General features: G+C 47.0%; 1 protein-coding gene across 2 annotated transcripts in view; it reads left to right on the forward strand.

Moving 5' to 3' along the window:
- The first annotated feature begins 1,994 nt into the window (after positions 1 to 1,994).
- The window catches only part of PARVB (parvin beta), a 74,550-nt gene continuing 61,737 nt past the window's right edge, over positions 1,995 to 14,807 (forward strand). Inside the window, exon 1 of one of the 2 annotated variants that reach the window (XM_005239354.4) lies at positions 1,995 to 2,086. In XM_005239354.4, coding sequence (XP_005239411.2) covers positions 2,065 to 2,086 — 22 coding nt within the window. In that variant the 5' untranslated portion in view covers positions 1,995 to 2,064. Of the gene's footprint in view, positions 2,087 to 7,871; positions 8,247 to 14,807 lie in introns of those variants that run through there. The other variant, XM_055807380.1, reaches the window with a different exon arrangement.

Consider the following 14,807-nt stretch of genomic DNA (forward strand, 5'->3'; position numbering starts at 1 on the left):
TGACGGAAGCAGAGCTAATTGTATCACCAGTTCTCAGGTGGTGGGCGATTCCTTGGAGCTGTTCTACTTCCATTAAAAAGTTGAAAATAAAGAGCGTATTAGGGAAGGTCTGGTGGTATTGGGTACTTGTTAATGAGCAGGCTGCTAGGGAGCTTCAGGGGAGGGTGGAAGAGGAAACTGGGAGGTTGTTAGAACGTAAGGGGCCAGTTTGCCGCCATCTTCTTAAAAGCATAACTGTATTTGATTTAAAACCATAACCTTTAAAAATAAAATACAATGCTGACCTCAATAATACAGAAGCACGCTTCAACATAAGTACGTTTGCTGTTCTCTGTGTGTTTTTTTTAATACAAGTCTGTACTTGCTGCCAATGGAAATCTTTGCAGAGCTGTAGCAACCAATGTTTGATACTTACTACCTTTCCGAAATACCTGTTGGTTTTGTTGGGCATCTGTGTAGAAATCGCTGTCCGTGTTGTGCCCGTTGAGGAAGCATGCAGGGTCTTCCTGCGTACTTCCAAATGCACGGGCCCACGGGGAAGGAGCGGAGGGCCAGGCTAGCTCTCTCCTCTACGGAGTGGGAGCAGTTACTCAAATGGAAAAGTGTAAATTTTTTACTGTGATGTGATGGGGGAAAAAAACCCAACTTTCTCCTTCATGAGGGAATATTAAGGAGTTGGTCAGATGTCTGGGAGTTTATCCTGAACTTTGTATGGGACAATGTAAGAAAATCATCCTAAAATTACAGCCTTGGAGTGATTAGGATTGTAGGATTTTTTCTGCTATTCTTGCCTTGCTTTTAAAAGGGCTGGAGCCTGGCAGCCACAGCAGTAGCAGTCCTTTTCAGGAAGATTTTTACACAGTTCTCTACCACGGAAAGGTTTCTGAAATAGTGTAATTGAATGTACGTTTTCATGACAGCAGTGCTAAATTGCTGTTGGATGCTCTTGGATGATTTTAACTTAATTGGGATGAGACTTTATGCTGAATGTATGCTGTGCAAGTCGGGGCATTCAGCTTTCTTCTGTTGTTACGCAAAAAAAATGCAACCCAGTCTGCAGCTGGAAGAGCTAATGTCTGCATGGAGTAAATGGTCTTTGTAAGTTTTCAGTTAAATAGAGTACATAATAGAAATTATTCTGAAGCAAATCAGTAGCATCAGTTAGGTGGTACTTTTCTACCTCAGTATTGAATAAATAGCATTATTTTGAAAAGAAATCAAAATAGAAAAACAACAAAAAAAGAACACCTCCCACTCTCCCCCAAACCCAAGCTCCAAACCCCCACCTTTTCACTCATCTGGCAGACCAGGAAGAAAAATTAACAGTGTCTTATGTCTACAAGATATCTATCATCTTAGAAAATGAGTACAGGTATTATTACAGAACAAGGCTGTATATAATGATTTTGTGGCTTAAAAACCAGGTGGTTTTGCTTTGCTTCAACATGTGAAGAACTGTGAGAGACCACATAGTATCACTATTATTTTGTGATACATGTAATTACAGTAATCTGAGGTAGTCTACGATTTTGAGAACAGTATAAATTGCTGTAAGGCTAGAATAGAGGAAACGGAACGCCTCTTTAAAAAAGGTGAGCAATGCTAAAAAGAGCAAATGTAACTTCAGACATTTAAAAGCTCAGCTAAATATTAAAGCTAACAGTTCAGAGCTGAAATTAAAAACAGATTTTGAACGAGGTTTAGTCTTTCCAATGTGATTCTGTATTTCTGAAAAGATGTGTTTATGCTCTGACAGGTTTTTTAATGAATATGCTCACAAGAATCTCATCCCTGCTGAGAGGTAGGGTACCAGAGAGTATTGTCTGGTATGCAGAGTGCTGGTATCTCATTCAGTATGGAAGGTTGAAACAAAGAGCGTAGCTGGCCGCCTTCATGCTTCGCTTTAAGACAGAGTTATCTGCTTCAGACTGAAGGCCAGCAGCTGTGTCAGTTTTAATGGCCATTTGCCAATTAAATTATCAAAGACTAACACACACTTGAAAGTACTGATGCAAGCTCTTAACTTTCCTGTTTAGAAGAGCACTGTTTGTTTGAAGCACCGTGATGGGACTCAGAAAGACTCCAGGTTTTGTTTTGGTTTTTTTGGAGTGTCCTTTTACTTTCTGTTGCCATAGGCTTTCTCTCCCAGGCTCAGGCAACCCTGCCGCCTTTTACTTTGCAATAGGCTGGCACACTTTTTCTACTTAGCTACAGATTTAAGCATTTCTTTATAAATACATAGGATATCGAAGTCAGAGGTGACTGGATCTATCTGTGTAGGTTTATTTCTATTATTAAAAGATAACTTGCTTATAAGTCATTACATCTTGAGTGCTATATTGAGTTAGTAATGTTTTATATACCGTTTGGACTGTGTGTATAGCTTGTGAACCAGTTTGTGTGCTTTCTTGCTTGAAGTTTGTACTTACAGATTCTGTGATTACCATTTCATAAAAAAATCTAGTATGAGAACTGATTGATTTTTATTTTTTCCATCAGAGGTTGGATAAAATGCTTTTGCCATGCTGCCTTAAAGCTAAGCGAATGTTGTGAAATGAAAACATCCACTCTGCTAGTGTGCAGATCAACATTTGTGTGTGCTTTGGTGTTATTAGTGTTCTTCATATGGATCCAGGTTATTTTTGATGCATTGAAAATGGGGCTTGCGTTTGTAAAGTGTCTCGTTTGGTTTGTGCCAGCAGAATGCAGTTGATATCCTTGCTAATTATTTAATTTTGCAAAGATTATATGGGTAATTTAACCAATTACTGTCTTTCTATGTGCTTCTTCAGCATAATTAAGGCTACTCCTTTTTAATTTTTTTTCTATTTTCCTGATGTATTGATTGTAATGTTAACATACGATGTAGTAAGAACTGCAGAGACTGTTCTCAGTGGATGTGATGTGGGCCTGGTCCTTGGGCATGGGATTTGATTTTACCGTCACTGTATTGTACACACAAGTCTCATAGGCCATAAGGTCCACTCTCTGGAGATTTTGAGAGCATTCCTCCAAAAAGCTGCAGGAGCTTTATTTGAATTAAATTCTTTAAGAAATGATGCAACTTTTCAACACTCACAGCACTGGCACTACTGCTGTAGTGGCACTACTGCTGTAGTAGCACTACTACTGACTGCAACAACACACAATTGGCAAACCTAGTGCTGAAGAAGCATGGCAGCCATGTTTTTGGATATGTAGACACAGAACTGCGTGAAAGATTGATTTACTAGTACTGTATGTGGATCTGGATGGCAAACTCCATTAGCAACTCCAAGGGTTGAAATAGTCACTAGAAAAATGTGTAATAATTGAAGTGTAGGTATTTGAACAAAGTATAATAGCTGAAATGTTTGGTATGGTAATCCACCTTTTCCACTGGTAAGAGCACAGGGAAGAAGTCCCTCCTGCACAGAAAATCAACATAAAATATTGATTAGGTATAGCCTGAAACCTCAAAGTAATTTAAATGAGAGGCAGATTTCTAGCTGGTATTAACCCCACCCTTGGTGAGTTCTCTTACAGTCTAGAAGCCTTTGCTATGGGCAACACGCTATTGTCCCAGGAAGAAGAATGTTATTTGTTCTTCCAAAGAAGCAGTATCAATAAAAAAATAATCATCATCATTGCCATTATGGGGACAAGACAGGCTTAGCGTGCTGTGATGTATAAAGATGAAGTGTTTGCAGGGAGGAGGTTATTTGACTAGAGCTGGGGCAGTGGGCTGTCTAATTAAGAAAAATCTGCTCCATTTTAAGATTTAGATTTTCTATGCATTCCGAAATTAGCATAGCATTAGGTTCACAGCTTCTTAAAGGCAGTGTTATCTGTGAGCTAAGGCACACATTTCTGTAACAAAGCAAGACATGAGTGCTCTGGTGCAGCAATTGAAGAAAATCCTGGTTGGGGGAGAGGTGAGCATGTGAGGAGAAAATCCTAGCGATTGGTACACAGGAGCACAGAGCCGAGATGATGTGGAATAAGACTCTGTGGTCACTACAACTTGCAACAGCTGTGCATTAAACGTTTAGTGCAGACAGACTCATAAAATCCCCTCTGGATGGTCCATGCAACACTGGTCACAGGATGCTTCCTATATCCTGCGATAGAACCAGGTCAGAATGGAAAGCCACCGGCAGGTTTGAGACTTGCCAAGGAAACAGGAAGAGAAGTTGAGGTTATAACCAAGTCTTAAGCAGGATTTCCACTTATTGAAATTGATTTTGAAAATCAGGAAAAAGAAACTTTGGGAATGAATGAGAAAATAGGTTTTGCGTAAGATTTGGGGTACCTTTGATGAGTGCTTATAGCAAGAAATTATGCTTTAAAACCCCCCCAACAAACTAGACTGCAAATGTAGTGCATGAAGTGTCTGGACACCAATTTATCGCATGAGCCCTTAAAGATCTCTGGCGTCATCTTCTGCTTGTGCAGCTCCTAAACTTGGCAAAGTGGTTCTTTTCATTCCAGCAGTGCCACTTACATACTGGGCCTGCATATGGGTCATCATAATTATTAAACTGTTTTACATCCTCCAAGACAGAACATGGGCTGAGTGGTTTGGTCAGTGAAGGTCATTTCCTCAGGTGCCAGGAGCCTTTGTTGTAGTCTACAGTTCCCTGGCAAGAAGAGAACCACTGGTCTGGTCTGGGGGTAGACATACTGGCAGCTGGAAAATGTGCAGAATGCACTGTTGAAGCAACAGTGGCAGGATACGCCTCGTTTGTATGTTCTTTATAATAATTCTCGCTGCTTTTTACGCAAACAAAATAGTGAAGTTTTATAATTGTTTCTGTGACGGGTTCTGTGATCAAGTAGAGTGAATCCGTATGTTACACTGAGGCTTGGGCCAGATGTAAGGGACTGCCCTAATTTACACTGGGGTTTTCTGTGTGCCCTGAAGTTCTCAAGCATAGTGCAATTACAGTTTTGGTTTGGCTTGCTTGTTTTTAGAGAAGTCATGCTTTCTTCAGAGGGGCTTTGTCCAGGATTTCTTGATTTTTTGTTTATCATCAATCCATTCTTAAGCTCAGTGTTCCTGGGGCTCCTGAATGGAGAAGTTCAGCAGGGCAGCATCACCACTCAGCAGCCTGGCTGGCGGAGCAGACTGTAAGAAGCATGGCTTGCAGGAACAGCGAATGCTGCTTGCAAAGCCAGTGAGAGTGACCACTACATTAAAATCTACAGTATATATTATTTTGTGAGATTTTTAAATGATGTGATAACACATAAAGTAATGGTAGTATGGGGCTGGAGGAAATTACAGATGTGGAAAACTGCTCATACTGATGAGGAACCCTTGGTCCAAGCTGTCTGCAATGCAGGACTTGTGAGACGTAAAAACAGCACTCCTGGTGCTTGGTTGCTTTTGCCAGTGACGCACAGCAGTGCTGCGGGCAACTTTGGACCTCGCTGTGCTGGAGCAGTGGGTGGCTTGAGCAGGGGAATGTTATAAACTTGAAACTAATCCATTAAATGTGAATATTAAAAGCAGGTGCAGGTCCTACTGCAAAACTGTCGCTACCCCTCAGTTCTATGCTTTGAAACACTGATTTGTCTATTTGCCACTCTCCTGTTGATTTACAAATCATAACAGAAATAAAGCCTGTAAGGCAAACCTATGGTTCAAATGCAGATTAGAGAAACTGGTGAGCCAACATTGTTTTCTTGAATCTTTCATTAGCTATTGTGTTAAATATTACTTTCAACAGGGAAAAAGCAAAAGAATTTTACAAAAAAATCTACAGATTTTAAAATGCAACATAGGTAAACTAACTATCTCTATATGTAGATACTGCCCCATGTTCTGCTAATAGCAGTTATGACAGAAATGCAGATTGCTCAGTCTTTTACAAACATGCACTTTCAGGCAAAATCAAAGTATATCCTGCGGTGTGTTTTTCTTTGGACAAAAAGCCACATTTCAGCTCAAACACTCTCCTGTTTTGGATTTGTAGTCTGAAGGATCCTTCATGGCCGCCATCTCAGTTAACGAAAGGGCATTTTCATGAATTGCTGAGTGTTGTGCAGCTTTTCTTGCAGTTTAGGGCAGCCTTGCCCTGTTTTGAGTAGTATTGTATTCTCAGCAGACATGGTGGGATAGTTGCTGGGTGCAGCAGGTCCCTTTGGCTTGTGACTGCAGGGTGAGTTACAGGCTCTTGATTAAAGTTCCCTGCTGTGCCTCGGCTGGTGGGCTTCACTGTTCACTCTCTGAGATGTGTAGTTCTTGTTAAAAAGAATCTGAGTTTCCTGTATCTGCTGTTCTGCTGCTGACGGCAGCAATAGCCTTCCTGTTCTTTGGTAATATTTTGGTAATTGCAAAGCTGGAATAAAATGCGTGAGTGCAGTCTGGCACCTTCCTCTTAAAGCATCATCTTAAAAAAAATAAAATATAAAAAAGGATAGTGTTCACGCTTCAATTTATTTAGAGTTGGAGCCCCAAAGAGTTAGCATAGACTCAAGCCATCATTCCATCCTGTATCGGGCTGTCAATTCATGATAATCTCCAGTTCATAGAAGTCTGTGCTGTCATTCAGAAGGGTCTTCCCAGCCCCAGTCATTGCTCCCTCCACTTCCCTTCTGCTGGCACTTGCCCTTGGGTGACTCTATGCTCAGTGATACTGGAAAGCTGGGCAGGGTGGTTTTGGTTTTGGTTTGTTGGGTGCTTTTTTTTTTTTTGGCTAGTTACCGATCTGCTTCTAGAAAAGCAATGAGCAGCTGGAGGTGAGGCACAAAAGTGGATCTTCATGACCGAAAGGATTAGCTTGGGTTAAATCTCTTGTGAAATTACAGTCAGAAAAGTATCTCTGCTGTCTTATGCGCTGGATGTGTCATGTAGCATTATTTCTACTGTCTGGTCAAGCATGAAAATCTGTCCTGAAAGATGGGTGTGCGGATCCTGTGCCAAGTTGTGTTGATTTGAATGTGGCTCTTTGTTTTGGGGCGAGGGCTGCCAACAGGGAGCTGCTAGCAGGAGCGGGGCCAAAGGTTGTGTGGCTGTAGGTACCCAGTAGGGTCATTAAAGTCCATGGGACTGCTTCAGGGGCTTAAAATTAAGTATGTGCGTAAGACTTCGCAGGATCAGAGCCTAAGGCTATAAACTCTTCAGGATCTGTTTTTAATGTGTATTCCACAAAGCCCTCATCATGCTCCCGGGCGCTGTAAAATGATAATAAGAAATTCTCTCTGTGGGATAAAACCCAGCTTTCCAGTTTTTGGCCGTTTTTGCGTGCACACATGCTGGTGACAGTGGCAGCACTGCTTGGAGACCGGCGAGGTGGTGGCATCCCTGCCGGAGGAGTGTGGGCCGCCGCCGGCGGGAGCCTGGCGGACGCGGGGCCCTCAGCCCCCTCCCCGCAGCCCGCTCCCCTCACCCCGCAGCCCGTCCCCGCAGCCCCCTCCCCTCACCCCGCAGCCTGCCGCACGGGAGGCCGAGCCCGGCGGGCCCTGCGCCAGGAGAGCCCGGCCCGAGCGGCGCTGGGCGGCGAAAGGCGGCGGCAAACGCGAGCGCGGCCCGCAAGGAGCGGCGGGGCAGAGCCCTGAGGAGCAGCGCGCGCTGGGAGCGGGCTCTCCGCTGTCCCTCCGCTCCGGCCGGGGCGGGACCGGCGGCGCCGCTGCCCAGCGGTGGTTGCACCCGCTGGGCCCACCCGGTCCCTGCACCTCTGCCGCTGCCTCGGCAAGGGGGTGCCGCAGCCCCCTGCCAGGCTGTCCCCGCACACACCCGTCCGCCCGCACGGCTCTCCACAGGTGTCACCTCGGAGCTCGCCGAGGCCGGCCGGGCGCCTCCCCGGCGCGGCCACCGCCCCGCGCCCCCTCAGGGCCCGGGCCGCCGCCGCGGGGGGCCTGCGGGCCGGGTGGGCGTGGCGGCGCGCCCCCGCCTCCCGCGGACTTCCCGGCCGTGGCAGGGCGCTGTGGCCGGCGGCGGCGGCTCCCAGCCCGCCCCTTGCCCCCCGTGCGGCTCTGGCTCGCACGCCTCCCACCGCCGGCTCTCCCCGCTCGGTCGCGGCTGGCCGGGTGATTCACCCGCTCCTGGGCTTTGTTCGCCTCCGCGGGCCGCTTCAGCCGCCGGGCGAGGGCAGGGGTTCGGGCAGGACTCGGGCAGGCTCCCCCCGCTGACCCCCCGGCCAAGCCGATGTCCGCCGCGCCCGTCCGATCCCCGACGCTGCGGCCCCACAGGATGAAGAAAGACGAGTCGTTCCTGGGCAAGCTAGGCGGGACGCTGGCGAGGAAGAAGAAAGCCAAGGAGGGTGAGTTCGCCCGCGCGGCGGGGAGGAAGGAAAGCGTGCCCGGCCGGCGTGGCTGGCTGCGGCTGCCCCGTCCCGTCCCCCCGCGGGAAGCCTGCGGCGGCTGCGGGGCAGAAGCGCCCTTTGTTCGCCAGCCCCGCGGAGGGGCAGCGTCGCCTGGGGAAGGGGCCGCGCTCCCTGCCCCCGGAGCGGCCGCAGCCCCGGCGGGGAAACGGGGCCCTGCCCGCCTCAGCCCGGCTGGGGGCGGCGGCGCGGCGGGAGGGCGCTTCGCGGGGGGGCGGCTGCGGCGGGGGCGCTGCCGGGGGGTGACTGCGGCCGGGGGCTCCCGGCGCGTCCCGCCGGTGTGGGGCGGCCGGTCACCGAGCGCGCCCCGGGGCTGGCCCGCCTGCCCTGCCCGCCCGCCGCCGGGAAGGGAGCCCCAGCACCCGCCTGCTGCGGCGAAACAAACTTCTGGTGACCGAGGGGGCTGTGGGCGTCGCTTTTCTTCTCGTCTGAGCATTAAGGAAGCCACGAGGGGACGGTTAATTCCACCCGTGTTTCGTTCCAGGCACACTTCATCCATAGGGTCTACATTGGTGTGGATACTTTGCTCAGCATGTTTTTCATAACCAAGTATACTCAGTAAAACCACCTTGTCCTCGAGCACCCGGATTTCGCGTGGGTACGCAGGCGCTGGGGCGCTCCCAGTGTGTGCGTTCGGGCTGTCGCTGCCAGCGCTGGCCTCCCCCTTCGGTGCGGGGGTCCAGGGCAGGCTCCCGCAGCCTGGGCCCAGTGGGCCAGCACCGGTGTCAGTGTGGCTCACCCACGCCTGCCCGCCCCAGCCCTGGGCCACCTGGGCACTGTGCCCTGGCACAGCCTCTCACCTGGGCACACGTGCGGGGCCTGCCCTCGGCTGTCCGCATGCACAAGGGGCTGTGCGGAGGTAGTGCTGTTTGAAGCAACATGACTTTTTATCGTGCTTGTAGATAGGGAGGTGGTGCTATCATTAAAGATGATCCAGCCCTGCATGCGCGAAGTGTCCCTTTCTCCGGAGTGTCGTCTCCACCGATGATGGTGTACTCTGTCCTCTGCTTCCCTATCTCTCCAAGTACTGGCTCCTGCAGAGAAAATTGTTCCACGTTATCCCAGATGGCTGCTAGCAGGAAATCTGGGTGTCCTTGCCTTGCTGTTTAGTGCGATTTTGACTTTCTGACTGGTTAAAACCGGCCTTAGTTTTGTTCTAGTGTCTGATGGGTGTAGGGTAGGGATGTAACTTGGGTTTCAGCCTCCTTTCAGCTGGCTGTTGAGTGAGCACATGTTTTATCCATATTGAGTCTATTAATTGGCATCAACATTATGAGGCAGCTTTTTAATACTCAAAAATAAAATATGCAGCCTCAAAACTGGCTCAGGGAAATTGCTTCCCTTTCCTTCTGCTGGCTGTTTTGGTGTGGCTTATTGGTATTTCCTTTATTATCTATTTTTAATCAAGTTTAGAGAAACTGTGGTTCAGCTGAGGAGCAGCAGAAATGGTTGTGCCTTCCTGATCTCATTTGCTTCTGAAGGAAGATGGTGGGGAAAACTAATTTCCAGCAGATGCTGACCGCACACTCTGAAAGGGTGTATTTCATTCAAAGGTGGCTTCTAAGCTTAAACAGATTGGCTGCATCCCTTCTTAAATGAGACATTTTGGCATGCTAGGCAATGTTTTTGAGGTGACTGCTTTCAGCAGGGACCTTAGCAGGGACTACCCACTCATTTTGCTGAGTTTGCCTGTTATTTTGCCTACTCTTGTGGCCGCAGCTCCTGCCCTTGGTACTTCGTGGGGAACCGCTGCTGCGGTAAAGCATGACAGTCACACTTCTGTCAGTGGGATGGGAAGGAAGCTGAAACATGTGACACAGCTTTTAGTCTGGGTATTCCTTCCAGTCTGAAAATGCGAAGGGAGGAAAGACAGTCTGCAGAACCTGTGGAGCCACCCACTGGGTGTGACACGCTGTGGTGCTCCAGGCAGCTGAGGCCCTTTGTTGGAGGGGGAAATGCTTATTACCCTCCTATGTTTTGCACTTTCTTTGTGCAGTAGTTCTCAAATGCAGGCTGTCCAGACCATGACTGTGAAGTCGGAGGGAACCAAGGGCTAAGCAGTGACCAGGTGCTGGGGTGGGGTGGGGTCTGCACCAGGGGGAGAGAGGCTGGTCTGTGGCTAGTGGTAGGACCTGCACAGCTGCAGAAGCAAATTTCATAGCTAGAAATGAAATCTTTGTATGTGTGAAGCAGAAGTAAATTGGAAGCTCACCCGAGGGGCGTTCCTTGAAGGAGCTGGTAGACCACGTAGAAGCCATGTGGTCAACTTTCCCTGTGTGCCTGGGAACTGCTCTGCGCTTGGGGGATCTCCTCCTTCCCTTCAGGCGGTTTCTGCTGGCTTTCTCTGAGGGGACCAGCAGAGGTCAGAGTGATCTTCCCAGAGCAAATACTGCCCACTCCACAACAGCAAATGGGAACGCTGGCTGCTGATTTGCCACAAACAAAAATCATTCTTGCCTCCTCTGCCTCTAACAGCATGAAAAGCAAGCAAGCCGGAGGGCTCTTTATACAGACTTCTTGCATTCACTGCCTGCCTTTTGTACTGTAGGGTAAATATGGGCCTGCTATCACCATCTCAGCAGTGTTGATACAATGACCTTTAGCCTGCTCTGTGCAAGCGCTGTAATCCAGTTATATTAATCCTTTTTGTCTTTGTGCACAAATTCTGAGCTTAAAGATCCTTGTGGTGGTACTGAAAAAGTTTTTGGTTGTTACTTACGCAGTTTTTTTTTAATCATGGGTGGCAGTTGTGTCATAAATAACCAAAATGTGTGGCTACCAACACATAAGCAACTAAATTTAAATATTTTTTTGGCTAATTACTTTATAACGTGCTGCAATCTATTTTTAGAGAGACTGTATCGAGAGAGGAGGGTTTATTAGGCTTATCAAGGTGGCCAGTGTAAGTTCATACCCTTGCTTTATGACGGGAGGATAAGTAACGTTCTGGGGTACAGTCACTGTGGCAGTATTTGAAGTATTTACTGTAGCATGTAAACAACTGCGCTGCTGCTCTTGCTTTAGCAGTATGGTGTGACATAGTGCTTTGTAAGTGGGTGCTAGCATGGGAGGTAGGGTTAAGACCTCAGGTCAAATTTGTCAGTGTTTTAAGCCAAATTCTATAGGTTGTGTAACTGTTTGAGGAAGCCTTTGAATTTCTACCTCAAACCTCTGCTTTACACTATTACACCTTATATTTATGTTTCTGAATTTTTATGGATGAACTGACTTGTTAGGGAGCCTTGACTTAAACAACACAGCAGCCACCGTTGTTCACGGGGAAGCCGTTTTTACCCTGGTTTCCTATGGAAGTACGGGGCGGGTGATCTCACAGTCTGTTTGGCTCCTCCCTTCCTCTTCCCTCCCAGGAAAGTTTTTAACTGATATTTTGGCCGAAAATGCCCTTGAGAGAAAAGTACTGGTCTTAAGGATTATGAAATGACGGCAGATTGTGTCAAAATGTGTCACCAGTGAGTAGTGGTGTCCCTTAGTGGAGTCCCGCAGCAGGAAAACCTGCAGATGAGCTCATCTATGATACAGATGAGCTATTAGATAGCCCGTGTGGTAGGAACATGGCCAGAGAAAGGACGTGTCTATGGGGAGAGTGCTGCATGGAGATGTGTGTTCTTAATCTTACAATCAGTCATGACACACACCCTTAGAAAAGTGGGATGTGTTAGTTCCAGTGCTCGTGTGCCCACCTGGTTTTAATTTCTGCCCCCCACACCCCACCCCTTAAGCTGTGGTAGAAATCTGCAAAAATCTAAGTTTGCCTGATGCTACTGTGACATGACTCTCTTGGTGTATCTTGGGCTTCCAAATGTGCCACATCTGTAATGTGCTTAATAAACCTATCATGCCTGTTCAGGAGCTCCAAAATCTTTAAATACCTTGGGAAACTATTAGGGTGCTGGCAGGGCCCATAGCAGTGTACGGTTTGTAAGCTAGATGATCCCTTTGCTTTTTCTCAGATGCTGTTTCAGATAGTGCTGTGTTTCATCTCCATCTGTAAATGGAACTTAAAAACTCTCCCCTTTCCTGTCAGTCAGAGTGATGTCTTTGTACTGAAATGAAGGAGTTTGCTGCAAGCTTTGCTTCAAGCCTTCTTGCAAAGCTTTGTTTTCTTTTCCTCATAACACACTGTATGAAAGATCTGGGCAGCAGGTGTTTGGCTAAATAAACCTTCTATTACTGTATCTGTGTGTGTGAATATATATATAAAGCCTATATGGAGGAGTCAGTGAGAAAAATAGAGCAAACTTAATTGCTTGGTGTTGTTACCCAGTGACATGCTTGAGGGTGGACATAGGGGTGAGGAAACCGCTTCAGAAAAGCGTGATTTGTTGTGCCTGATGCAATCAGTAGGAGAGAGGGAAATGACAGTGCTGCAGAGGGCAGAATTATTGCAACAGCAGCTGAATAATACAAAAGTTTTACACATATCAAGGGAGTAACGTTAAAGGATTGTTCTTGGGGTCTGTGGCTCAGTGTAAGGGTGCGTTAGCCTGGCTGTGAAAAGTTTACTGTTGTAATTGCCTGGGGATACACCAGTCTGGTAAATAGCTCGGAGGACTAGTATTTCCACTAGATGGCAAGATTTTTCTCCCAGAGAAAGGTGACAGTTGTTGCCTTTATTTTGCAGGGAGAAAAGGTGGAGGTGTGAAGAGATGGTTTGTTAAGGTCATCTGGGAAGCCAGTGACAAAGCAGGGAAAGGAACTTTCTCCTGCGTTGTCTCTAGTGCTCTGATCCGTTGGCAAAGGTGCCGCATAATCTGCTTATTTCCAATGGCTCTGCACATGCTGAAACGTAGCTCCAAATTGTTCAGGTGGGACTGCCCGATGTACTTTGTCTTTCTGGATGGAAGAACATGGGGAAATAAGCTCAACAGCAGAGTTAAATTGGAGGAAACAGTTTCTTTATCATTCCTTTGAAACTGATGGGGCTATTTTTGTGGGTAATTGCTCTCTGGAGGGAAAAGAGGTTCAAAACAAGATCTACTTCATTGCCTTTGTATTGATGAGCAGCACATCTCAAGCCTTTAGGGCTTCCCAACAGGATAGGGAAATTGGACTTGCTGAGAAAATGGATCTCATGTTTCATTTGAATATGGTATACTGAAAATAGTTAAGATCTCTTTTTAATGCTGTCTGTTATATGGTCTCTGAGGTGTATCAGTGTACACGGGTTGTACTGCACCTTTGTATTAGTCACTGCCTAGTGTATTTAGCTTTAAAATGTTTCTGGAAGATGGCTGTTCAATAGATCTTAAAAAGAAGATGTAAAGCTGTAAGGCATCCTTAACTCAATCTTCATTCACCTTGCAGGTGCCACTCATGTTGGTGGTATTATTCATGCCCAGGATGTGCCCCAGTCACAACCGTTCCTGGCCATTGTAGATTGTGTTTCATTCTGGCTGTGCCCATGGTAACCTGCTTCATGAACAGGCAGGGTAATTCTTCTAACCACTCTGATGTGGAAGAGCTGGGACTTTGGCATCACCTGGTGCCTAGAAAGCTCGGGGGGAAGGTGTGTTACTGATGTGGTGCTTGCACTCTAGGTTTTGTCCTGAGGCATGTCTGCATTTCTGACTAGTGGTGAAGTGCCAGATAACTTGCAGGGTGCTTGCTGGGAATCTTCATGAGCAAATCGGCTTCTTGCAGATCCTTGAGGTGTGATCTGAGATACTGGGTTCAACTGGTTGCCTCTCACTGTCTGCTGACCTGATCCTCAATGCAGTTTTAACACTCTTCCTTTCAATAGACTGGTGTTGGAGCTCACTCCCATCTTCACTCACTTTCCATGCTCGTAGTATGTGACAGTGAATTCTTAGATGAAGAGACAAATACAAAGGACGTAGGGTGTAATTCTGTGGTCCTGATTCACACAAGTACATTTGCGGCAGTCTGAGAGGATGCTTGGCTGGGGAAGCATGTTTGTGCATTGTAAAGGGGTACTGCTGCTGAAATATCCAAACAGGAGATGGGTGCTGGTTAAGCAGAATTACTTGCTTTTTAAGAGAGGAATTTGCATATGATTATATTGAAGCTGCATAGCATTCCAGATATGTGTGTATATCAATAGAAAGACTGTGCAGACATATGCAAATTCAGGTCCAATTTATTGGACTTTCTACTACTAATTGGAACAGACAGACCTAAATTTCCAGTGGGAACCTGCATAGCCTAATTGCTGAGTTCCTCCTGTAGGATTCAGGCATACCTCTGACTAGGTCTGGTTTCAGTCTTGCTAGAGCAGTGCCAGTTTACATTCTGACAGTGTTCTGTTCTGGCAAAAGCTGTACTGTTGATGTAGTTTGTGTCAATATCTCAAACAAAATGAACTTTACATGCACAGGAATCCTCCTTTTAATAGTGTCATAAATCCCATCTTTTTCTCCTGTAACTGCAGCTAGGCTAGGATGGTTCACCCAGTACAGCTTTAGGCACAGTCTCTTGGTGAGACAATGGAGTTTTAAATTATAGCTGAAAGTTTTCTTCCAG

Source organism: Falco peregrinus, chromosome 6 (assembly GCF_023634155.1).
Source record: "Falco peregrinus isolate bFalPer1 chromosome 6, bFalPer1.pri, whole genome shotgun sequence".
Classification (NCBI taxonomy): domain Eukaryota; kingdom Metazoa; phylum Chordata; class Aves; order Falconiformes; family Falconidae; genus Falco; species Falco peregrinus.